General features: G+C 51.5%; 1 protein-coding gene across 1 annotated transcript; it reads left to right on the top strand.

The window, feature by feature from the left end:
- The first annotated feature begins 102 nt into the window (after positions 1–102).
- Positions 103–24,022, top strand: LOC105489330 (carnosine dipeptidase 2). The gene is made up of 12 exons (XM_011754072.3): positions 103–218; positions 3,786–3,882; positions 4,733–4,876; positions 8,806–8,968; positions 11,898–11,986; positions 13,846–14,046; positions 15,463–15,547; positions 16,598–16,758; positions 19,145–19,309; positions 21,393–21,534; positions 21,836–21,983; positions 22,886–24,022. Exons 2-12 carry the CDS (start codon positions 3,823–3,825, stop codon positions 22,953–22,955), a joined length of 1,428 nt encoding a protein of 475 aa, XP_011752374.1. The 5' UTR covers positions 103–218; positions 3,786–3,822; the 3' UTR covers positions 22,956–24,022.
- Positions 24,023–24,544: the final 522 nt, after the last annotated feature.

Here is a 24,544-nt window from a genome sequence, read left to right as displayed (position 1 = left end):
AAATGGGGCGGGGAGTGGGTGACACCACCCCTCTGCCTCTGGCCGGATTGGTGGGCGTGGAGGGGGCGTGGAGGGGCGGGGCGGGGGCGTGGAGGGGCGTGGCGATGTCTGCCCTCCGGACAAGGCGGGGTTGGTGGCCTGGGCGACAGCGGGGCGCGCCCGCGCCGGGGGTTGTGGCCGGGGCACGTGGTGCGGAACCGGCGCCGCGCTTTCTGCTGGTAAGAGGGCCTTGCCTAGTGGGCCTCCCTTCCCGGGTTGATCTTCCTGATGGACGTTCCTTCCCGGGTGGGCGCCCTGAGCGGGGAACGGGGTGGGCGGGGAGGACCCCGGGCAGCGGCGAGAGTCAAGCCTCATTCGTGGGGAAGCGTGGGGCGCCCGGCCGCAGCCACGCGGAAACAATGGTGTCCGGGCTGTTCCCTAGCGCGCGGTCGGGGGCGGAGGCCCGTGACAGCCATGGCCCCGGGGCCTCTCGCACCTCCGGAGGCCCGGAGCCCCGCTCACCCGGGCCACTCATGTCCCAGCAGCGCCGAGCGCGTCCCCGGTCCGCAGGGACAAGCTGGGCGGCGCACTTGGCCTGAGCCTGCGTGGCCCTCCCTGGTGGAGTCGAGTGGAACGACCCTGGTTGCAGACGGGGTTGCGGGGAGCCGAGCGCTGGTCAGTCCACTCCCCTCCCCAGGGGCCTGCTGAGAACTCCAGCCTTTCTCCAAGGGATCCCTTCTCGGAGACCTGGGGTGGGGGTGTGGCGGGACAGACGCACCCCAGGTTCAAAGGGCCCTGGACAGGGTCCCTAGCTCCCACCAGCATTTAGGCTGCTTTTAAGGCTATAGGAGGAAGCATCTGAGGGGAGACAAAATTCCATGCCAGCTTGATGATCTGGGGCAGGTGTCTCATTCAGTTGGCTTCAGTTTCCTCATCTGTGAAATAGAGACAATATTTGGTCCGCCTGGACCAATGTCCTTGAGACCTTCGTCCTCACAGACAGGGCCACAAAACTACCCCTCCCCACCGCCTGCCAAGGTCAGATTCCATAGATCATCCAAGTGTGGACTGCATAAAGAGGCGGAGAACCCGGGGCCTGCTACCGATGCCTTCCTTGTTCCTAATGTTTGCAGGCAGGAGTGGAGAAAGAGAATTCACATTGTGTTTAGGGATCAAGTTCTAGCTTGGGCAGACTGGAGATTTTTTTATTGATTCTTATACAGACATGAAGGTGTGATTCAGTTATTTGTGTTATATATGCCTTCAATTATCAAGGAACAGGGACTGAGATTCTCAGAACTAGAAGACTCATTTGTGTGTATTGCTGATGGTTCCAGGTGCCACAGCAATTTCTCCTTCCCTCCACCAGTCTCAACATTCAAATCATGTTACTCCCTTGCCAGGCACGGTGGCTCATGTCTGTAACCTCGGCACTTTGCGAGACCGAGGCGGACAGATCGCTTGAGCCCAGGAGTTTGAGACCAGCCTGAGTAACATGAGGAAACCCCGTCTCTACAAAAAATACAAAAATTAGCTGTGTGTGATGGTGCGCGCCTGTAGTCCCAGCTACTTGGGAAGCTGAGGCAGGAGGATCATTTGAGCCTGGGAGACGGAGATTGCAGTGAGCCAAGATTGCACCAATGCACTCCAGCCTGGGTAACAGAATGACACCCTGTCTCAATAAATAAAGTTACTCCTTATGAACTTTAGATTTTTAGAGGGGAGTGAGGTGTCATTTAAAAGGATAATGCTTGCTTTTGCTCGATCCAGCATACTGCTTTTACCTTAATTAGTGATGTTCTCCAGAGCATATAAAAATGGTTCCATTTAATGGCTTTGTAATGGGGGGAGGTGAAACGGGTAACCCAGAAGTGTGAGTGGGAGGAAACACTGGAACCTAGCCTAACCTGGTTTGACTGGATGAGTGATTAGCAGGAGTTGCTTTTTAGCCCATCTCTGATGGTGAAACAATTTGATCTTTGTTTCCTCGCTTTTAGTGAAAGTTGTAACTTAGATAATTACAGTCATGTGTTGCTTAAGGATGGGGATACATTCCGAGAAAGTGCATCGTTAGGCGATTCGTTGTTGTGTGCACATCCTGAGCTGCACTCACACAAACTTGGACGGTACAGCCTTCTACATACCTAGGCTATGTGGTGTAGCCTATTGTTCTAGGCTGCAAACCCATACCTGTTCCTTTACTGGATGCTGTAAGCAGTTGTAACACAGTGGTAGGTATTTGTGTATCTAAACATATCTAGACAGAAAATGAATTTTTAATCTCCATTATAACCTTTTGGGACCACCACCGTTGTTGATGGAAATGTTATGTGGCACATGAGTATATTTTTCAGTGACTTTAGCTATAATGCCATTGGTTAATTTGACTACAAGAGCATAATATTAATGAGAATGTACCACACTGAGCTTGGGATTTGTGGCATTTAATAACCAGGAACTCATGAAAATCACCACATGTAGCATATTGCCCTGCTAAATAGGATTTCTTTTAATGTGAACAGGTAGCTTCCCTGCGTACATTTTTGGCAATAGGTGGACGACAATTTGGTGTATTAACACTGATAAACGCCTCTCCAGCGTGCTCATGGGCTCCATCTTACTTGAGGCTCCTCCAAATGAGTGCCTCAGCGCAGAGATCCCAGCTGGCTGGGAGGTATGTATCTCTTCCGTGCTCTGTGGCTGGTGTTCGAAGAGGAGGAAGAGAGCACTTGAGAAGGCAGCGGGTGGATCTCCCACCCATCTAGAAATCACATTTGCAACTTGCAGTGCCCTATGATTTCACCCTGCACAGCAACGGCCACTTGTGAACAGTTGCCACGCTTGGTGTCACGGTGGATAAAGTGACCTCTCTGCCGAGAAATCACTTTGAAATCCTATACCAAGAGAACAATGCTCTTTACCTGAAGCACGTCAATACACAGGCATTTGTCTGGCACGTAGACACGGGGCTGTAGTAGGGTCCTGTCACTCCGCAGCTGTGATTCCAAGGCACTTCATGGCCCCGCAGTCTTGAATTTGCTCAGTACAGCCGGGTGCTTTCTGCTGCAGAAAGCCAATTATAAAAGTCCCAATACCAGAATCGTTTTTCCATTCATTCCAACTTCTAAAAAGAGTCCGATGACGTGTTTTCACGTGTATCTGTAAGTGGGGCGGAAGTTGCTGGGCGTCACACGTGGAAGGGGGGTGAGAGCATGTGTCCTGGAGCCTGTGTGGCCTGTTGGTCAGGTGCTTGTGGAGGTTTAGCTGTTACCCTTTGGCTGTTTCTGGACTAAGATCATCAACTTTCTTAAACTGAATTTGGTTTTCCTTGGGCTCTGTCGTCTGTGTTGTGGGTTTGTGGTGGTGGACACAGGATGTGACATTCTTGCTGAGATCCCTGAAGTGACTATATCCTCTGGGATAACAGAAAGTGGAACTTACTTTTGGGCTTTAAGAGTGTAAAAATTTTTATTAAAGTACCAGTAAAACGAAAAGTGCCTACTTTTAGTTTTCACCGTATTTTCTTCAACTCAGGCCCTCCCTCTGTTACCCGTCATCTGACATGGAATTTTGTGTAACTTTCCTTCCAAGTAAAGGAGGGAAGATTAGCCCCAGCCTCTCACTGGTTCCCAGAGCTTTTGTCTCTGAAGCCGCAGTCACTTCCTGGAGCGTTTCTGGCTGAGGGTGTTGCAGTGCTGGCTGGGAGGGTGGGGCAACACTTTACAATTCTGAACAAGTGCTTCCTGGGTAGGTTGCCGGTCAGTGCCTACTACAGACAGGACTGACCAGTTGCTCTTCCTTTCAAGAACCTTCAAGATCTGCGGTCTGGGCTTTGGTTGAAAGATGGCGGCCCTCACGACCCTGTTTAAGTACATTGATGAAAATCAGGATCGCTACATTAAGGTAAGGGAATATTCATTAAAATCTGATATTCACTAAAATCCCTATTCATTAAAATCTGATTTAATCCCATGGGGCCCAGAGAAACTGTCAAGAGCTAATATGAATTATGCCATTTAAATCCAGGGTTAGAAGATCTGCCTAGAGATCTGTTCCATTAGCTTCTTCCTACAGTATAGGTTACACTTTTGGTTTTTGATAAAGTGTTAACATATGTTTCTAAGAATAGCAAATCTAATTGAAATTTTTGTTTCATCTCCATCAACAATTTCTTGTGATAATTACAGATTAAATAGATTGCATTAAGTATATTCTAAGTAATTCAATAATGTTATATATAAATCTGTTTCTTGATGTTAACTTAGAGCATTATGCTGTAAACGTATTCTTCGTAGACACATTACAGATGAAATCTTTAGAATTCTCATTCTGAAAATTATACTTTAGAAAATTTGGCCATTGTCAAGATGATAAATAAGCTAATTTGGACTGTGGCAACATTGGGTATTTTCTGTATCTTTCAGTTGTAATTTAGTTAGATTCAGATAGAAACTTATTTGTGGAACCTGGTACATTTTACATTTACTTCCTCCTTAATCGTTAAAAATAAGCCATCTGACATTTTTCTTTTGTACTGTAGTTCTTGGTACAGGGTTAGAACAAACAGTTTTTAAAATCTTAAACCCAAAGCACATGTGATGGGTCTGCCCTATTTCCAGTCAGCCTATTCAAATGCAGCAGCCACAGAGGGTCAGGCAACCACGTGTGCCTAGAACATGGCAACATTATGGAAACCTTTTCTCCCTCAAGGACACCTTTTCAGAATCCTTTGTTGCTTGTTGTCCACGAACAGAAACTCGCAAAATGGGTAGCTATCCAGAGTGTGTCCGCGTGGCCCGAGAAGAGAGGCGAAATCAGGAGGATGATGGAGGTTGCTGCCGCAGATGTTAAGCAGTTGGGCGGCTCTGTGGAACTGGTGGATATCGGAAAACAAAAGGTAGGAGGCAGCATTCTTTGCATTGCTAGACCACAAACAGATTCTGCCTGAGGGGTTGACAAGACTCCACTAGTTCTTAAAAGGTCTTTAGCTTCAAATACTCCAGGCATCTTTAAAACAAAAAAGGAAGGGCCCGATTTGGATGGTAAGTCCTGTACGCGACTGCTTCAGTTGTACTGGGGCAAAGGTTTTGTGGCACTCAGCACTTTTCTCCAGGAAGGAGAACTGCTGACAGTTACTCAAGACTAAGTTAATGTAACAGTCCTTCTTAGAGAATGGCTGAGATTCCCGTCCCAGCGATCCGTAGCTTTCAAACTAGGAAGTTACACTTTATTCCTGTCCGTTTAAAAATTATAAAGACTCCTCCCAACTCCCAGCTCCCCCACACACACAGAGCTGCGTCCCTGAGTCTTTTTTTTTATTTTTTTGAGACAGAGTCTCCCTTTGTCACCCAGGCTGGAGTGCAGTGGTGTGATCTCGGCTCACTGCAACCTCCGCCTCCCAGGTTCAAGCGATTCTCCTGCTTCAGCCTCCTGAGTAGCTGGGATTACAGGCGTGCGCCACCACACCCAGCTAATTTTTATATTTTTTTTAATAGAGACAGGGTTTTGCCACTTTGGCCAGGCTGGTCTCAAACTCCTGACCTCAGGTGATCCGCCTGCCTCGGCCTCCCAAAATGCTGGGATGCCAGGCGTGAGCCACTTTTTCATAAGAGATATTTTGTGTGGGGGTCGGTTGCTTTTCATTGCAGGATTCTGACAGGTGAGAATGGTTGGTTTTCTTCCTAAATGAACAGTCTCACTTTGTGGTACGGTAAGTACTCACGTCATCCACAGATTCTTAGAAACTGCAGCTTTAAGCAAGACAGCATACAACAACGGGTGCTTGAATAAGGTAGTTTTGTTCACTTAAAGTCACAGTTTCTAAAATCCTATCCATGAAGTTGAGTGAGGACTTACTAGGTGTGTGTGTGTATGTGTGTGTGTGTGTGTGTGTGTATATATATATATGTGTGTGTATATATATATTTTTTTTTTATTGGGACGGGGGTTTCCAGGCTGGTCTCAAACTTCTAGTCTCAAGTGATTTACCTGCCTTGGCATCCCAAATTGTCACGCCACCATGCCTGGCCTCTTACTGTATATTATTTCACTAGTTTATTTCAAATGATTTCAGCCTTATGGTAATTGCATGTTTCATGCCATGTATTTTCAAAGTTGGTAATATTCTTTTATATTCTTTGATCTAATTACAAGCTTAGGCTTATCTGGGTTCTTTGGCCTGATGATTGGGTGTCAAGCTGAAATCTCAGCCCTAGAAGCTTGGGTGTGGCCGTTCAGTTCAGCGTGTTTGTTTCATCAGAGGGAGAGAGTGGAGGCCAGGCAGCTGTGTCCATGGGAGCCCACAGGAGGCTCATGCAGAGCAGGTGCATGCCCAGGCCTCCCAATTCCCCAGGCAGGGCTGTTCATATGAGGTTTTCTTCTGAAAACAAATTTAAGAATTGACTGAAGGTATATTATAGCTTCCCACCAATTTCCCCCCGTCTTTGGGAGAATAAACCAAGTTTCTTCATGTTGTTTCTCTTGAGGGTCAGACTCACCTTGCTCCCTTTCCTTTCTTTTTTCCTAGTATACTGAAAAATCTAGGTGAGGTAAATCATTTTTAGGAGTTGTTTCATTACAATAGTTATATTTACTTCATTGATCACTGACATTGCTGTACAATTCTTAAGAAAGGGCCTTTCATAAAAAGCGAAATTACTGTTATACTATTTTGAATTACATAACACTGAGTTTTATCAAGGAATTGAAAGATTTCATCACTGGTGGAAATCTTCTGCAGAGCTGCTTGTGGCTATGGGGTGACCACACATCTTCTCTTCTCTTCCCGCATGTCCGGTGGCAGTGATGTTCTGTTTTTCAGAGTGATGATGACTTGATGCAGGGGTGAAGGTGGAGGTGGGTGTTCTCCTGTGTCAGTGCAGAAGTCGGAGTATTTTCAGGCTGATGAAGGAAAGGTGATGTTTGGCATTTCAGAACAATGTTACCTATGGGCCCAAGCAGTTTCTCAGAAAATGCTGAAGTATTTCAGAGGAGCCCTACTGAGCAGGAATTTATTTAGAGAAAATCTGTGGTCTTTTGAAAATCATTTTTCTGCTCAGGCAAGCTGAGGGCCAGCTGGGACTGCCAAGGCCATGGGTCCCCTGGGATCAGAGCAGGGAGATTTCAGCAACAATTCTTTGTCCCTGGTGGCTACAGGCTGTCCTGGTGAGAACTGAAGCACAGACACAGCCACAGTGCCGCTGGGACAAATGAGGGGCATCAGACCATACACTGCACACGCAGCCACAGTGCTGCTGGGACAAATTTCGCAGCCACAGTGCTGCTGGGACAAATGAGGGGCGTCAGGCCACACGCCACACACGCAGTCACAGTGCCGCTGGGACAAATGACGGGCTTCAGGCTACATGCTGCACACTGGCAGCCATCAGGTTACAGGAGTTACTTAAATTACTGGGAACACAAATCCTGGATCCCACAAGAATCCCAGCCACCTGCCCAGTTCCCTAAAGAGCTTGCACACTTAGAGGGGGTGCCCTGCAGTTTGGAGGGGACACTTTTCTCAGCCCATCACCAGCACTGTCCTGATCCAGTTGTCATTTCCGTGACGGCTCATTTTACCTCTTAATTGCAAACTGTTAGTTTAACTTCAGTATCACTTTAGTTTGTGTGTTATGTCTGTTAATACCTATTTTCATGAACAGTATTTTCTAGTAACTAGACTGATACATATGGATGTCATGTTTTAGTATGAACAGTCTCTTCCTCCTACTGCTAAAACCATCCCCTGCCACTTGCTTGTGGCCCTCTGTGATGAGCGTGGGGTGTTTCCCTGCTGGAATATAGGCACTGGTAGAGGAGCTGCGCGGCCACAGGAGTTTTGCTCAGTCTGAGTAGGTCTAAAGGTCACATTGACCTGATGTGAAAATTGGAAAAGACCTAAGATTGCTTTGCCTCCATTTAGATGCAGGGGCGGGCTGGGATGCCTGTCCCGTCCTCCATTCCTATGGGATTGTGGAACACTGGTAGTGCCTTTGGGACAAAGCTCAGAAGGCGTACCAGCTACCACTAACGTTTTAGAATGGCTAAACGTGAATTTAGATATAGTTTTTTGTTCTTTTTTTTCTTTATATGTTGGTTTATGGCCTTTTCCATGCATAATTGTAATCTATGCACAGAATTTCAAAAATATCTCTTCTGATTTTAGATTATAGTTGATTTTAACCATCATTTCAGAAAATAATAAACTAAGTTGCATCCCGAACTCAGCCTGCGTGTTTTGTTATATAAAAGTCAAAGAAACATCAGCCTTTAAGAATTTACCAAATCCAGCCGGGTGCAGTGGCTCATGCTTGTAATTCTAGCACTTTGGGCAGCCGAGGTGGGTGGTTTGGCTGAGCTCAGGAATTCGAGACCACCATGGGGGCAACATAGTGAAACCCTGTCTCTACTAAAATACAAAAAATTATCCAGGCCTGGTGGCCGGCACCAATAATCCCAGCTACTTGGGCAGCTGAGACCCTAAGAATCGCTTGAGCCTGAGAGGCAGAGGTTGCGGTGAGCTGGGATCACGCCACTGCACTCCAACCTGGGTGACAGAGCAAGATTCTGTCTCAAAAAAAAAAAAAAAATTTACCGAACTGCCTGCCGTTGGCAAACATGATTCTGTGCCTGTGCTCTGCAGCACAAGAAAGGCAGGAAGTAAATCTGAATTAGTGACTGCATTGAACAGCGTGCTCTTAAACTCTACAATAGAGGTTGGTTGATAAGGACAGATAAGGAAGCTCAAAGTCTTTTAAGAATCTCCACCTTAAGTACTGCGTTTCTTAAACAAAGGCTGTCCTTGGTTCCTTTCCTCTCCATGCTCAGCTCCCTGATGGCTCGGAGATCCCGCTCCCTCCTATTCTGCTCGGCAAACTGGGCTCCGACCCACAGAAGAAGACGGTGTGCATTTACGGGCACCTGGACGTGCAGCCTGCAGCCCTGGAGGACGGCTGGGACAGCGAGCCCTTCACCCTGGTGGAGCGAGACGGTGAGCCCACGCGTGCCCAGAGGAAAAGCACTGACTTTTGGAAAGTCACCGCTAGTCCGTTTTTCTGTTTCCAGTACAGACTGTTTGTATTTTATTTTATTTATTTTATTACTTTTTTTAAATCTTTTTTTTGAGACAGAGTCTCACTCTGTAGCTCAGGCTGGAGTGCAATGGCGAGATCTCAATTCACTGCAAGCTCCGCCTCCCCGGGATTCAAGCGATTCTCCTGCCTCAGCCTCCCCAGTCACTGGGATTACGGGTGCCCACCACCACACCCGGCTAATTTTTTTATTTTTAGTAGAGACGGGGTTTCACCATGCGGGCCAGGCTGGTCTCAAACTCCTGACCTCAAGTGATCCCCCCACCTCAGCCTCCCAGAGCACTAGGATTTACAGGCGTGAGCCACCATGCCAGTCACAGACTGTTTTTAACATAAGCTAGAAATGGAGGTTTCTCACATGTGCCTCTGTCGCTGAACTTTCAGAAAGCCTACCTTGTCGTGTGCAAACGAGCACCCCATGGCTGGGGTCTGCCGGGCTTCCTCGACTGCTGACACTTTTTCTCAGAATGCACATTTGGAATCAAGGCAGAGCCGTCCTGAAAAGCCTGTCCCCTCGTCCCCCTCCCCTGCCCTTACCGACAGCTGCTTCTGCAGTATATGTTAGTGGCCTCCTTCACCCCGGCTGCCTCGGTAGGGGTGGCAATGTCCCTGTTATTCACCGAGTGCTTCCGTGTGCCGGGCACCTGCAGGCCTTTTGAGCCCGTGCTGTGAGGGACCCCGCAGACCGGCCTCTTTTCTTCCTGCTCCTTCTGGCGTAAAGGCCTTCTGCTTTCATTTCTGAATTTCCACATGTGCCTGCATGGGAGTCTTTGACCAGACGAGGAATCCTCCCGCCCTGGTGCTAGGCCCCTCTGGGCTAAATTCCAGGCTCTTCTCTTCTAAGCCCTTCATTGCATCTGTGTTCAAACCTTTCCTGGCCCAGTGTCAGTTGTGTTCATTACTGTGCAAAATTGAAAATGACTTTACTTAAAGCAACATTCTATGTCATTGTCCTTGTCATGGTGGAATTACTAACTTGCGGTGGATTGTAGGATTAACCCTCTCTGTGCACTTGGCTGCCCCTCGAGCATCAGACCCACACGTCTGCTTGGCCATGCCCTCAAGTGCCAGACCCGCATGGCTGCTTGACTGTGCCCTCACTCCTGGAACTCGCTGTCTCTGAACAGAAGTCCTTGTCTTTGCTCCTTGTCTGCTGTCTTACAGTCTCCATGAATGGCACCTTCTCTCTGCCACCTGCACCGGGAACTGGGTCCCCATCCCTACCAGGCTGTCCTTCGGGACCACTGCCCTTCCCACATTGAAAGCTCCCTGTCTCCCTCCCCCGCTCCTTGGCTGGGTCCCGCTCTCCACTTCTGGGCCTTCACGGTGCCACTCCCTTTCTGGGCTGCTCCCAGAGTGACATCAACATGCCACTTCTCTTCTTGACTCCTCCTGGGGGACCCAGGATGGCACAGAGGGTCCCTCCCCTCGCCTGCCTTCTGCCGGCCCCTTCTCCCACCTGTGCCCAGCCACACGGGACCACTTGCAGCCCCCAGGAGCGTGTGCTGCTCAAAACCACCTGGGCACCTGCGCGGGCGTCAGCCCCGCCACCACTGCCTCGTCCACTGTGAGGCCTGGCTTTGACCATCCTCTTAGCCCTCCCTGTCCCAGCCTCAGTAGGCTCCCGACTGTCAAGGAACCTAGAAGAGCACCTGTACTGTGGTAAAGCTTCACTGCCAGCCGCCCGGCCGCCCTCTCCTTGTCGGGGAGCCTTGGAGGGTGGGCAGGTCACATTTGTCTGCAGCTCTGAGCCAGCACCGTGCCAGCCACTGCAGTTGTTCAGTGTTTGTCGTAGGGAAGAGGATATTTTTTAGAAAAGCTTATATTTGACTTTCAGTTTTTATGAAAAGTTGGGTTTCATTGGTCAAAGGAAATTCCCCAGGTGGTGATGACTTTCAGCCTCATACTGCCGTGGGCTGGGTCATGCTGAGACAGCGGGACCTGGGAAGCAGGCTGAGCCCCGGGAGGTCAGGAGACCAGTTGGGCAGACCCAGGCCCATGAGAAGGCCGCGCCTTGAGGACGGCTCCCTCCTCTGTCTGGTTCCATGAGGCTGGGATGGCATGGCAGAGGATGGAGGAGGGGTGGGGCCTCGTCTTCAAGTTCTCGCTCACGTTGTCAGCTTCCCCAGAAGCAGGTGTGGTGAGGGGCCACTGTGACTGATGATGCTGATTAGAAGCAGCGTCTTGTCTGTAGTTTTCAGAGTGATAACTACAGGAAGAAAGAAGCAGACGTTAACTGATAAACATGTTAGTTCTCTGTTTTTAAATCAAATTAGGTGTCACAATTGGGTGGGGGTGAGATTATGGTTCTTCTTTGACAACGGTGCCTTGAGGTTCCTCAGTGACTGGGCTTCCTGTCCGCATTGCTCCCCGCTAAGTGACTGGGCCTCCTGTCCCCATTGCTCCCCACTAAGTGACTGGGCCTCCTGTCCCCATTGCTCCCCACTAAGTGACTGGGCCTCCTGTCCCCATTGCTCCCCGCTGCTTCTGGTAACTAGGTTTTAATGAACTAAGCAGCTGGCTGCGACTTCCTGGAGTCAGATTGGAGGTCTCCACCCTGACCCAGCGGGAAGCCGTGCCCCCAGCTCACAGCCGTGAACATGGTGGGAGAGGGAAGGGGGGACTTGGGAGCATCCACATGGCTTATCTCTTTGATGATGGCGAATTATCTGACAAATTTAACAACAGTGTTGGGTGGAGACTGGGGGCTCCTGATCTCAGAAGGGGAGGCCTTGCTTGGCTAAGGGGTTATCAGATGTGCACCTGAGACACGCTGCTTCTGGGGTCATTGTAATCATCACTTCATGATTTTGTGGATTGCTGTTCTAGGCAAGCTGTACGGGAGAGGTTCAACTGATGATAAGGGCCCGGTGGCCGGCTGGATAAACGCCCTGGAAGCGTATCAGAAAACAGACCAGGTATGCCCCCCACGCTGACTTCTGCCTGAGTCCTGGGTTCCGTCTGAGCCATACAAAGACAGGTTCTCTGTTCACACAACGGCTTGTAAAGCTCACAGGAAAAGAGAAGACAAGCTCCCCCAGCCCTTATCAGCACAAATGATGTTTCCAGCTTTCGGAAACATTCAAAGTTTAATTGTTTTACAGCTGCTTTAAGGTCACAATATTGGCAACTTAGCATGGTTTTTGCCACCGCATGAAATGTGACTTTTCAGTCCCTGACGTCAGTCTGTGCGTGTGGTCCCTTGCCGGAATGTGGTGCAGGCTTTGTGATATCACACAGGCCGCTCACTCTCTCTGTGTGGTTTACGTCCTCCTAAAACTGAATTCTGATTTTTAAAATGTATTCTCTGGCTGGGTGCGGTGGCTCACACCTGTAATTCTTTTGGGAGGAATTACTTTGGGAGGCCGAGGTGGGTGGATCACTTGAGGTCAGGAGTTCAAGACCAGCCTGGCCAACATGGTGACATCCCGTCTCTACTCAAAATACAAAATTAGCCGGGCATGGTGGTGGGCACCTGTAATCCCAGCTCCCTGGAGGCTGAGGCAAGAAAATCGCTTGAACCAGGGAGGCAGAGGTTGCAGTGAGCCAAGATCGTGCCACTGCCCTCCAGCCTGGGTGACAGAGCGAGACTCTGTCTCAGAAAAGAAAAAAAGCATTCTCCTAGCTGTGAAATACCGGCTCATTGTTCAAAGTTTGCTAAAAAACAGACAAGTAGAAAGAAAAATACTTGCCTAGAATCCAAAGACAATTAATATTTTGAAATTTACCAAGATTTTCTGTTGCTTTTTGCCCAGTTGTGATCATGCTGTATAGACATCTTTGCATCTTGCTTTTCTCTTGTATCGTGAGGAAATAAGAATAAGATAAGCACTTTTGTCAAAGCATGGAATGTTAGGTCTGAAAAGGGTCTCAGCCCTGCTGGTCCAGGGGATTACTTTCCATGGTGGGGAAGTGACACCCAGAACCACCTGGCCTGGCGCGGCCAAGCCCGCATGCTGGGCGGGAACTAGGAATCCTCTCCAGCCTCTGGCCCCGTGGAGCCCTCAGCCTCAGCTGCAGTGCAGGCACCTCGGGCACTGGGGCAACCAAGGGTGACAGGTGGCTGTGCACGGGCAGAGGTCCTGTGGAAGATTTCACGTGGAGGGCAGAAGAGGAGGAGGAGGCAGGGGAGGAAGCGCATCCATGAACAGGGCTGTCTGGGGGCAGCCTGGGCGGTCTTGAACTAGGACTCAGTAGCTTTGAGTCCTCATTTAGGACCTGCCATTCTTTAGCCCGCCTGGCCTTTGGCAAATCACCAGCTTCGTGCACAACCTCATTTTTCACCTTTGGGTTTTGGGGTCAGAGTCGGGAGAGCACCTGTGAAGCCACAATGATCCAGATACACGCAAGGTGTGCACGTTCCCATCGGCCTCCTCAGGGAGAGCAGCGCTTCTGTGCCTGGGAGCAGCGAAGGTCGCACAGGAGGACCCACCCCTCCTCGAGTCGGTGGCGCCGCTGGTATAATCAGGACTCGTGTGCAGTTCTTCATGTCGTGGCCCTTATTGCAGAGGGAGCAGCACGGGCTTTCCTAGAAGCTCCCCTCGGTCCTGTGGGGTGGCTCCAGAGAGCCCCAACTTGTGACACTGGACAGGTCCAAGTGGCCCGGAGCCACAGTGGCCTGGCAGTGCCTGGGGAGGGGATGACGACAGGTGCGCACAGAGGCCCATGTGGTCGGTCTGGAGAATGCGGGAGATGTGAAATATGTAATCCTGAGTGTGGTGTCTAGAAAGAAGGTTCGCAAAGCTGAATATCCATTCGTGCTGTTCCCTTCTCACAGGAGATTCCTGTCAACGTCCGATTCTGCCTTGAAGGCATGGAGGAGTCAGGCTCCGAGGGCCTAGACGAGCTGATTTTCGCCCAGAAAGACACATTCTTTAAGGATGTGGACTATGTCTGCATTTCTGACAATTACTGGTTGGGAAAGAAGAAACCCTGCATCACCTATGGCCTCAGGGGCATTTGCTACTTTTTCATCGAGGTACAGTGCCAAGCTGTACGGCTTCACTTTTTCTAACCCCTGAGTCTCCTGGTTCTTCCAAGCCCAAAGTAGGCAAGGACCCAGAAGTCAGGTGCGCAGGAAGGAGAAGCACAGGGCTTACGTAGTGCCCCAATTCCCAGCTTCCATAAACCACCGTCATACAGCAGGGTGGACAGCAACATTTCCAGTGATCAGAAGTTAACACACAGCAGCGTCAAGCTAGGACAGTGTGATTTGTAATGTCGCCTTGGAGCGGCTGAGAGGAGATTAAATGCTAGTTCATTTCAGGAGATGCAAACACATACAAAGCATTTTAGAAACACTTCCTTGTGAAGGTTGAAATATTGATATGTTAGCACTTAGGCTCCTTATCCTGTGACTTAAGGAGAAACTGAGGCCAGGTGCAGTGGCTCACGCCTGTAATCCCAGCACTTTGGGAGGTCGAGCCAGGCGGATCACTTGAGGTCAGGAGTTCGAAACCAGCCTGGCCAACATGGTGAAACCCCGTCTCTACTAAAAATACAAAAAGTTAGCCGGGTGTGGTGGGGGGTGCCTGTAATCCCAGCTACTCGGGAGGCTGAGGGAGGAAAATCACTTGAACCCAGGAAGCGGAGGTTGCAGTGAGTGGAGATTGCACCGTTGCACTCCAGCCTGAGCTACAGAGTGAGACTCCGTGTCCAAAAAAAAAAAAAAGAGAAACCAAGGCAGCACTGAGCATGGGAAGGGCCAGGCCTGGCTGGATTCTCCCACTTACTGGCTGGTGGTCATCTCCCAATACCCCACAGGATGACTGTGGTGATTAAATTAGATCCTGTTTGCAGACGTCGTTTATAACCTGAACAGTGCTAAAAATCACTGCAGTTCTGCCCTGAGCCCTCACTCTGAGCAAGGCACTGTTCTGGTTCTAAAAGTGGCCCCTTGTCACCCCCGGTGCTGGGAGGGGCACTGCGCCTCTTCCATTTGCAGGCCAGGAGGCCGGGCACTTTGCAGGCAGCTGCCCTACGCTGGGCATGCGGCTGCTCAGTGCAAGGGCGAGGTCCGACCCCAGGTGTCGGGCTCCAGGCCCGTGGTGGGTCTCGTTCATGTCGGGCCGCCTCTCGGCAGAGGTGCAGGATCTTTGTTAAACTTCTAGTGAAGGCTTTGAGAGGGAGGCAGATTGCCCTGTGGAATGCTTGTACCTGTGGCTAGTGTTACCATCTCATCTGTGGTTGGCATATGCCACAGATAAGCTGGTATTTTTTTTGTTCCTGCCTAAGTTTTTAATTGGGGAAATGCTTTGCTTTGCTCCCTGAGGGAGCAAATTTTGATTTGGAAAATTGTCAGGCCTTGTAAATGCTCTTTGTTGAATTCACTGTCACATGATAAAAATAAGCTGCCACTAGGCAGCCAGATACAGTAGCCTTTGTTTCCGTGCAGGTGGAGTGCAGCAACAAAGACCTCCATTCCGGGGTGTACGGGGGCTCGGTGCACGAGGCCATGACTGATCTCATTTTGCTGATGGGTAAGTGTGGGATGGGCGTTCCGTCCGCAGCTCAGGGGAAAGTGGACGCGCGTGACCTCCAGGCTGTCTGTCATCAGCATTGGGTGCATTTCAGCATTCCACATGAACCAACTTCTGTCTCGGTTTCCAACTGTGCCTCTCCCTCCTTCCACTCACTTGTGCCTCTGAGAGGCCCCCTTGTTTTATTTTTGCCCCTGAAGCCCTCCTGTGCCTGTCACCACCTGGTGAAACCTTACCCTGCCTCCAGCACCCAACTCCGTCGCCCCCAGGTCCTGTCTGGCCAAGCCCCTCGCAGCAGGTGGTGCTGTCCTTCCTTTGGACGTGGTCATTTGACGTCTCTTGTAGATTGTGTGTTTGGGCCCGTCTTATGTGATAACTGGCCCCGTCCAGGTCCCCCCGCCTGATCAGCTCTTTGAGAGCAGGCGTCTCGTCATGCTGTCCTTGGCGTCCTCCTGCTCTGAGGCCAAGCACAGCCCTCACTTCCCGCAGCATCCACAAGCTCTCCATTCCTCCCCGCCAATGCCAGCTGCCTGCGTGACACCCACTCTGTGATACCCACAGTTTACCCTCAGCTCAGGAGCAGCACGTTTCTTGTGGAGTGTGTGTTCAAAAGGCACGTGGGGCAGTGCGGTGGTGGTTAGAGTGGGGCTGTGTGAAGCCAGTCTGCTGATTTGTGTTGTGGTCCATGACCAAGGACCATTTCCTTTCCCCACGTGTTCCTCAGTCTCCTTACCTGAGACATGGGAATGCCTAGGCTGCTCCCTCATTGGCTGTTCAGCTGATTACATCACTGGCTCTTCGGCTGATTCCATCACTGGCTGAGCCTGAGGCCCCAGACGGTGCCTGACAGGCGACACGTGCCTGGGACGCGTCCACAAGCATCATTCTGTGGACCGTTGTGGCTACTCTTGGCCCCTCCCTCAGCCGCGTGGCTGTGGGGCCTGAGCCGCATCTCTCCTGAGCCCGGCTCCCTGGGGTCAGTGCAGGAAAGAGCAGCTTGCCTTGGCGTGGCCTCCCCTGGGTGTTGTAACCCTCTCCCGCTTCCCTCAGGCTCTTTGGTGGACAAGAGGGGGAACATCCTGATCCCCGGCATTAACGAGGCCGTGGCCGCCGTCACGGAAGAGGAGCACAAGCTGTACGACGACATCGACTTTGACATAGAGGAGTTTGCCAAGGACGTGGGGGCGCAGATCCTCCTGCACAACAACAAGGTGCTGATTCAGGCCTCGACCCTGCCACCTGCCTGGGCCACGCTGTGACACAGGTGTCCCCCAGGCCCTGTCACCTTCCCTGGCTCCAGGGGGTCTCCGAGGGACGGAGCTGGAGTGTCCAGTGCACATGAGTCACCAAACAGTGGAGACACTCAGAAAGCAGGCTGTGACCAGGTTGCTGGTCGTTGGAATTTTTTAGTATCAAAATCCACTTTTAATTCCATCAGACCTGGAGAAGCATGCAGAGGGGACATGGGCTGGCTCCTGCTGGCAGCGGCTCTGCCATGTTTGTGTTTATAGAGTAACCTCCTTACCACTGGACCCAGGGATCATGTTAGCCACACCAGAGCCGAGTGCTAGGTGGAAACTGCCGAATGTTTACCTCACTGTTAGGGGAAAAGTGGGTCATGACTTTTCTCTAGGCTGTAGGTTTATGCGGTATGGAGGTAAGTTCTGTAGGCTGTGGGCTTGTGCTGTATAGATGGAAGTTCTTCAGGCTATGGGTTTATGTAGTATGGAAGTAAGTTCTTCAGGCTGTGGGTTTATGTAGTATGGATGGAAGTTCTGCAGGCTGTGGGTTATGCGGTATAGATGTAAGTTCTCCAGGCTGTGGGTTATGCGGTATAGATGTAAGTTCTCCAGGCTGTGGGTTATGCGGTATAGATGTAAGTTCTCCAGGCTGTGGGTTATGTGGTATAGATGGAAGTTCTGCAGGCTGTAGGTTTATGTGGTATAGATGTCAGTTCTGCAGGCTGTAGGTTTATATGGTATGGATGTAAGTTCTGCAGGCTGTAGGTTTATGCGGTATAGATGTAAGTTCTGCAGGCTGTAGGTTTATGTGGTATAGATGGTAGTTCTTCAGGCTATAGGTTTATGTGGTATGGATGTAAGTTCTGCAGGCTGTGGGTTATGTGGTATAGATGTAAGTTCTGTGCCATTGATTCAGCCAGCATCAGTTGAATCAAGCAACTCAGCCCCTGGGACACAAGGGAAATAAGGCCCGGCTGGGCTCTTGAGTTTTGTCTCCCAGAGACAGACGGGCAAGAGCTCTGGAAGGACGTGCTAAGGGCCACACTGGGCAGTCCCAAAGGCTGTGCGCCTGCACGAGGGGAGCGTCATGGTGCTAGGAGCGGCTGAGGCTCATCAGAGGGTCCTGTCGGCCAGCAGAGGTGCAGGGCAAGGCTGGCGTGCCCGGTGAGCAGGAGCACGGACATATTGGCTGCTTGGGGACAGACGGGCAGCGGGGTGAGGCCTGGGACGAAGACCGACATGCTGGCCTGATGGCCTGGGCATGGCCGTGGAACTCCGGGTCGTCCTAGGAGGTGGTGAGCCCTGCCAGGCTTTGAGTTCATCCGTTCTCGCGTTGGGAAGGATCATGGGTTGGGGTGTTGGAGCTGAGTCGGTGGAGCTGGGAGACCTGTGAGGCTGTTGCAGGTGTGGGAGCCTTGGCTGGCATCAGGGAGGAGCCTCTGGAATAGGAAGAGAAGGTTCCCACTGGCAGTGACTGGACAGTGATGTCATGGACCGAGGGGTTGGGCGGGGAGGAGCGGGCCTGGGAGAAGGTGGGTCTGTTTCTCCTGCCCTGTCCCTCAGGCTCGTATTTGCTTCTGTGTATGGTGTTTTAGGGCCTCGTCTGTACCTCCCAGATAACATTGAGCTGTTTGGTTCACAAACAGAAATCTACATATTCAGTGGCTAAGTCACTGAGGAACTTTCTGGAATCCCCTTTAGGGGCACACCTACTCTCTTGACCCACCTTCTGCTGCAGGGATGTGGGGGGCGGGGGCAGGCAGGAAGGTCATGGTGTTGATGACACGCTTGGGAAACAGGAGATGAAGTCTGTCCTGGTCTGAGGAGATGGCATCATCGGTATTCACGGGCCTGCACCAGATTTGCCGGTCAGCCTGGCTGTCCTCTGTCAGTAGGAACGGGCTGCACGCCTATGTCCTGTGGGCCTGGGAGAGGCCTGCACACAGCCTGGGCTGCATCCGCTCTTCCTCTTGGTGCCTCTGGCTCATCAAGAGCTCCAATGTCTGTGGGATCTTGACACCCCCAGTTCTACAGGTGCTCAGTGGCCAGCGTGGCTCTCCTAGTTCTGCCGGGTGGACCTGAGCCACCCACACTGCAGCGAGAAGCAGTAAAATGCCTCACCTGAGGGTGTGCAGCCTGTCAGGGGCCTGCTTTGTGCTGAGTCACTCGCTGCAGCTGCAGAGTGCACCGGGGCAGGGTGCCTGCACCTGGACCTCCTGCCTGTGGTTGTCCGGGTCCTGGGCCAAGGCCTGTCTCACACTGCTGATTTCCCAGACAACATTCCCAGCTCCTCAGTGAGCAGACAGGGCTGGCACCGAGTGCCTGAGGTGTCCCTGAGCCTCTGATTTTTCTGCAGAAAGACATCCTCATGCACCGATGGCGGTTCCCGTCTCTCTCCCTCCATGGCATCGAAGGCGCCTTCTCTGGGTCGGGGGCCAAGACCGTGATTCCCAGGAAGGTGGTTGGCAAGTTCTCCATCAGGCTCGTGCCGAACATGACTCCTGAAGTCGTCAGCGAGCAGGCATGTGGGGCTGGGACACAGGGCGGGGCCAAGAGCGGCTGTGTCCGGGCAGAGACTTGGCTAACAAAGGTTCTTACTAGGCAGACACCCAGGCCACGCATGCCCCCACTTCCTGGCTCTGGCAAAATCAGTAATCATAACGGCAGTCGTGATTCAGAAGCTAATGTAAGATAATGCATCACATGTAAGTGACCTTTGTTACTGATCTGGCCTTTGTTACTAAAATCTGGCCTTTGACCTTACCTCAAGGCTCCAGGACAAACACCAACGTTGCGCCAGGTGTGTTCTGGTCAGAGTCCCGGAGCCGCCCCTTACCATGGTACTGTGTGGAGGGGACTCTGGTGGCCGGAGGTCAGCCCAGCTTCTGACTGCCCTGCTCGGCTGGGATTCATGGGGAAATGGAGTCGGAGTCTTTCCACTGGGAACGGGAGCCTGGGGCTCGCCCTTCGTGCTCAACACTGAGGTCTTGTCACTAGGAGGAGTCCCCGGACCAGTGCCTGGCTCTATCCTGGGTCTGGATGCAGTGTAGCCTGTGGTCATTTATTTTATGAAGTGCTTTCGGTCTGCTCAGGCTGCCACAATAAAGACCACAGACAGACCGGGTGGCTTACGTGGCAGAAACGGATTTCTCACTGTGTCGGAGGTGGGCGAGTCCAGGACCAAGGTGCTGGCAGCTGTGGCATCTGACGAGGGTTCCTCGCTTGTCCTCACATGGCGGAGGGCAGGCTCTCTGTATCTTCTTACTCAGGCTGCGTCCCACCCTTCTGGCCTCATTTAACCTTTGTCTAAATAAGGTTTAGAAAAAGAAAAAAAAAAAAACCTATTAAAGAAAAAAAGCCAGGCTTTTAATAATTCAAGTTAGTTTTATTCAGGCCTCTCACTGAGGACTGCGGACTGCGGCCTGGGGCCCAGGAGCAGCCTTCAAGAGGTCTGGCCAGGCTGCTCCGAGACAGCGGCTCAGCCCGCAGCTCATCTGCAGGTGGGGGAGCTTCAGTGCGTGCAGAATCACATCGCACCTGCTCAGATGTTACATTCCAGCCAAGCCACACTGAGCCTCAGTGTAAGAGCGCGTGTGGTCATAGGTGACAGAGGCACAACCAGTAATGCGGTCAGGCACTATCTCATGTGTGGGAAAAGGTAAGGACAGGGTCATTTATCTCCTAAGGAATGCAGCGACTCGGGCAAGAGGCAGGGCAGTGCGTGCTCCCCCCGTTTTGTCTTCAAAGCATCTTTCCCGAGAGGTGCAGGTAGTGGCAGGGTGGAGCCTGTGAAATAGGCCGGCAAGCGGATCGGCGCACACGCAGTTTCTCACATTTGTGACTTTGTCTCACACCTTAGTTACTTCTGTTAAGTTCCCAAATGTAGTCACAATGGAGTTTAGGGCTTAAATATATGAATTCTGGGGGCACACGAACATTCTGTCCAGAATATAAAGCAGGTCAGGGAAGACTGTTTTTATATGTAGTTTAAATAGTTTCATCATTTGGAAGATCTTTGGAAAGAGTGAATTGCTTGATACTAAAACTTTGTCTTTTACTTTGAAATAACTGGGTTTTATTTTTTGATAAGAACTCCCCTGTTTCTGGCCGGGCGCGGTGGCTCACGCTTGTAATCCCAGCACTTTGGGAGGCCGAGGCAGGCGGATCATGAGGTCAGGAGATTGAGACCATGGTAAAACCCTGTCTCTACTAAAAATACAAAAAATTAGCCGGGCGAGGTGGCGGGCGCCTGTAGTCCCAGCTACTCGGGAGGCTGAGGCAGGAGAATGGCGTGAACCCGGGAGGCGGAGCTTGCAGTGAGCCCGGACCGTGCCACTGCACTCCAGCCTGGGCAACAGAGCGAGACTCTGTCTCAAAAAAAAAAAAAAAGAAGTCCCCTCTTTCCTTACTCTCGTTACATAGCTCAGTATTAAGCGACAGAAAATGAGACTCATCGTAGACTCAGCATAGACCCGTTGCAGACCTGTCAGAGGCCAATTGTAGGCTCGCTGTAGACCTGTGATAGCAGACCCGTAGGTCACTAGCATTGGATCGAATGCCAAGCTTATAAAGCATTGTATGTCTGTCTTCTATTTGTGGTTTAGGTCACAAGCTACCTAACTAAGAAGTTTGCTGAACTGCACAGCCCCAACGAGTTCAAGGTGTACATGGGCCACGGTGGGAAGCCCTGGGTCACCGACTGCAGTCACCCTCATTACGTAGCTGGGAGAAGAGCCATGAAGACAGGTTGGACACTCCTTGTGGATGATGCTGGGCAGGGCCCTTCGCATGTCTGATAGGACTCTTATACCGCGTGGGCGCGTAGCTATGTCGGGGCACTGCTGTATCGTTGGGCATGTAGTTAAGTCAGCATGAGGACAGTCGGTGTGTGGGAGGAGCCTGGGCCCCTGGCAGACCTCGAACATGGGTTTGCTGTCCCCAGGGCCTCGCGCGGGGTCTGACTGAGTGCGACTGAATAGTGATCTGAGACAGATCCCCAACCTTGGGGCCCCAAAGCTCACCGTTTATTTTATTCCATTTCCCCCAGTTTTTGGTGTTGAGGCAGACTTGACCAGGGAAGGCGGCAGTATTCCCGTGACCTTGACCTTTCAGGAGGCCACGGGCAAGAACATCATGCTACTGCCTATGGGGTCGGCGGATGACGGAGCCCACTCCCAGAATGAAAAGCTCAACAGGTGAGAGTCCAGGGTGCGGCCCAGGTTGGCGTCTCCTGCACAGCGTCCCTCTTGTCCCTTCCCCTTCCCACTGTGTGCAGCTGCCAAGAGAAGCAGGTGGGGGTGATGGCCCGTGACCTGCCTTCCTGTATTTGTGTGAAGCGGGAACTTCAGATGGGAGGCAGGACGAGGCCTTGCAGGAGCGGGTGCTAAAAACAAGGTTCATGCAGTGTTGATCTGCACACTTCATCTACCCCTCTCTCCATTTCCTTTTTTTTCCTGTTCATTTTCCTGTTTCCTTTTTGAGGAACTGCAGTATCATTGCTAACTGCACATGTTGCTGCTCTGACACATCCTTGACTTGGGCGGACGTGATGGGGATTCTTCCCACAACAGGGCATGTGCAGCCTCTGAGCTGGCCTTGGGAGCAGGAGGGGCCCAGCAGGCAGGGGTCTTGGGCAGTTCCGGGAGAGGCCTCTAGCCCCTAACATAGCTGAGGAGGGCGGAAGGCAAGAATGCTTCCTGCGGTAACCAAGGCAGACGATCAGGGGCTAAGACCGAGGCAGAGACCCTGCAGGAAGGAGGGAGGAGGAGACAGAGACCTGGCTGAGAGGACCAGAGGGGAGGCCTGGTCTTTAGAAACAGGTGGATAATGGGAGGAGCCCACGATCCAAGCTTGATATTCACTAGCTAGGCACTGGGGGACCAGGATTGGTCTCTGGGCTGGGCAGTCAGACTGAAGCTGCACTTGAGAACCGGGGTGCTGGATTCTGAAGGCAGGCAGTGCTCGGGGCCCCCAGGCTGGGCTGGGGGATGCTCCCCAGGAAGAAGGCAGAGTGTGTCTGGGCTCGAGAGGAGTCGCCTCGCGCCTGGGTGTCGGCTCACAACACCAGCTGACACGACCATGTGTTCCTCTTTACTAGGCATAACTACATAGAGGGAACCAAGATGCTGGCCGCGTACCTCTATGAGGTCTCCCAGCTGAAGGACTAGGCCCGGCCTCCTGTGTGTCGCCTCGGACGAGAAGGAATCCTGCCCTCACCTCACCCTTTTCCGACTTGCCCAGGGAAGTGGAGGTTCCCTCTTTCCTTTCCCTCTTGTCAGGTCATCTACGACCTCAGAGAACAGACACAAGTGTATCCAGCTGTCCATGGGTAGAGCTACCCGATGGGCTTATGAGTGACCTAGAGTGACAGCTGAGTCACCCTGGGTAAGTTCTCGGAGTGGTCAGGATGGCTTGACCTGCAGAAAATACCCAAGGTCCAAAAGCACAAGGTCTGCAGAAAGTTCTGGTTGTTGACTGGGTACCACAGTTCACACCTATAATCCCAGCACTTTAGGAGGCCAAGGCAGGAGGATCACTTGAGGCCAGGAGTCTGAGACCAGCCTAGGCAACAAAACAAGACTCTGTCTCTACAAAAAGTTTAAGAAATGAACCAGACATGATGGTGTATGCCTGTAGTCCCAGCCACTCAGAAGGCCGAGGCAGGAGGATCGCTCAAGACCAAGAGTTTGAGCTTGCAGTGAGCTATGATTGCACCACTGCACTCAAGTCTGGGCAATGTAGCGAGACCCCGTCTACAAGAAGTTTTTTAAAAAATGAGCCAGGTGTGGTGGTGCACGCCTGTAGTCCCAGCTACTCAGGACACTGATGTAGGAGGGTTGCTTGAGACTGAGAGTTGGAGGCTGCAATGAGCCGTGACTGCCCCACTGCACTCCAGCCTGGGCGACAGAACAAGGCCCCATCTCAAAAAAAAAAAATTCTGGTTGTCATTGAATTGGGATAAACAGAGAGTTTGATGCTTTCTGCCTTCTGTCTCAGGTGATGCATTGCACATTTGGGATATATGGAAAGGAAATGAGGAGAGAAGTCAGGGCCTCCTCTGATCTCTCGCTATCTGCGGGTCCTGTCCTTTTCTCAAGACCTTCACCATTACTGGCGTTTCCCTGTCTTCTCTTTAGTATGATCCCTCAAAACCTCACCTAACTGGAAGGATGATTTTGTCTCAGTTTGTACTCCTAAATAAAAAGTAAACATGACACCTCTAAAAGAATCGCTCCATCTGAGTTGCTCGCGGCGTGCACAACATGCTTATTGAGTGGGGTCTGGTTGATGTTGTCAGCTCAGGGCAGGGGACAGCAGGCAGGACCCAGAAAACAGAACCCAGGTCTTCCCAGGCGAGCACTCCCTCCCTCGTCCACACAAGTGGAGGCTCACTCATGGCCCCCTGCATGTTCCAAGAAGTGTCCCTGTCCCTGTCCCTGCTCCTTACGGCTGTGGGGCCACAGGAAGTCCACCTGGCTTAAACAAAGAGTTGATTGGCCCAGTTCACATAAAAGAACAGAATAAACTCAATAAAAGGAAAAGGCTCCTTGAAGTGGTTGGTTCCAGGGCTGGAGAGGGGAAATGCAAGATGAGCCTGGACCCTCTCACATCAGAACGTAAGGATGTGCCCTGAGGGCACGGGGCTGCGTCCAAGAACACAGGAGCCAGCCTGGAAGAGCTCGCAGGGGCCCAGGGGAGCAACTGGAGTGAGAAAATAGCAGTAATGTTGGATTTTTACCACGGAATAAATAATCTG

Source organism: Macaca nemestrina, chromosome 19 (genome assembly GCF_043159975.1).
Source record: "Macaca nemestrina isolate mMacNem1 chromosome 19, mMacNem.hap1, whole genome shotgun sequence".
Taxonomy (NCBI): Eukaryota; Metazoa; Chordata; class Mammalia; order Primates; family Cercopithecidae; genus Macaca; species Macaca nemestrina.
The sequence above is the reverse complement of the archived record's forward strand: the minus strand, read 5'-3'. Positions and strand labels throughout refer to the sequence as shown.

Excerpts from the sequence above, each read along its gene's own strand:
- LOC105489330 (XM_011754072.3), top strand. The coding sequence starts at position 3,823 with ATGGCGGCCCTCACGACCCTGTTTAAGTACATTGATGAAAATCAGGAT. Across the intron at positions 11,987-13,845 it reads CGTATCAGAAAACAGACCAG|GAGATTCCTGTCAACGTCCG; the intron begins GTATGCCCCCCA and ends CCCTTCTCACAG. Across the intron at positions 21,535-21,835 it reads GAGAAGAGCCATGAAGACAG|TTTTTGGTGTTGAGGCAGAC; the intron begins GTTGGACACTCC and ends CATTTCCCCCAG.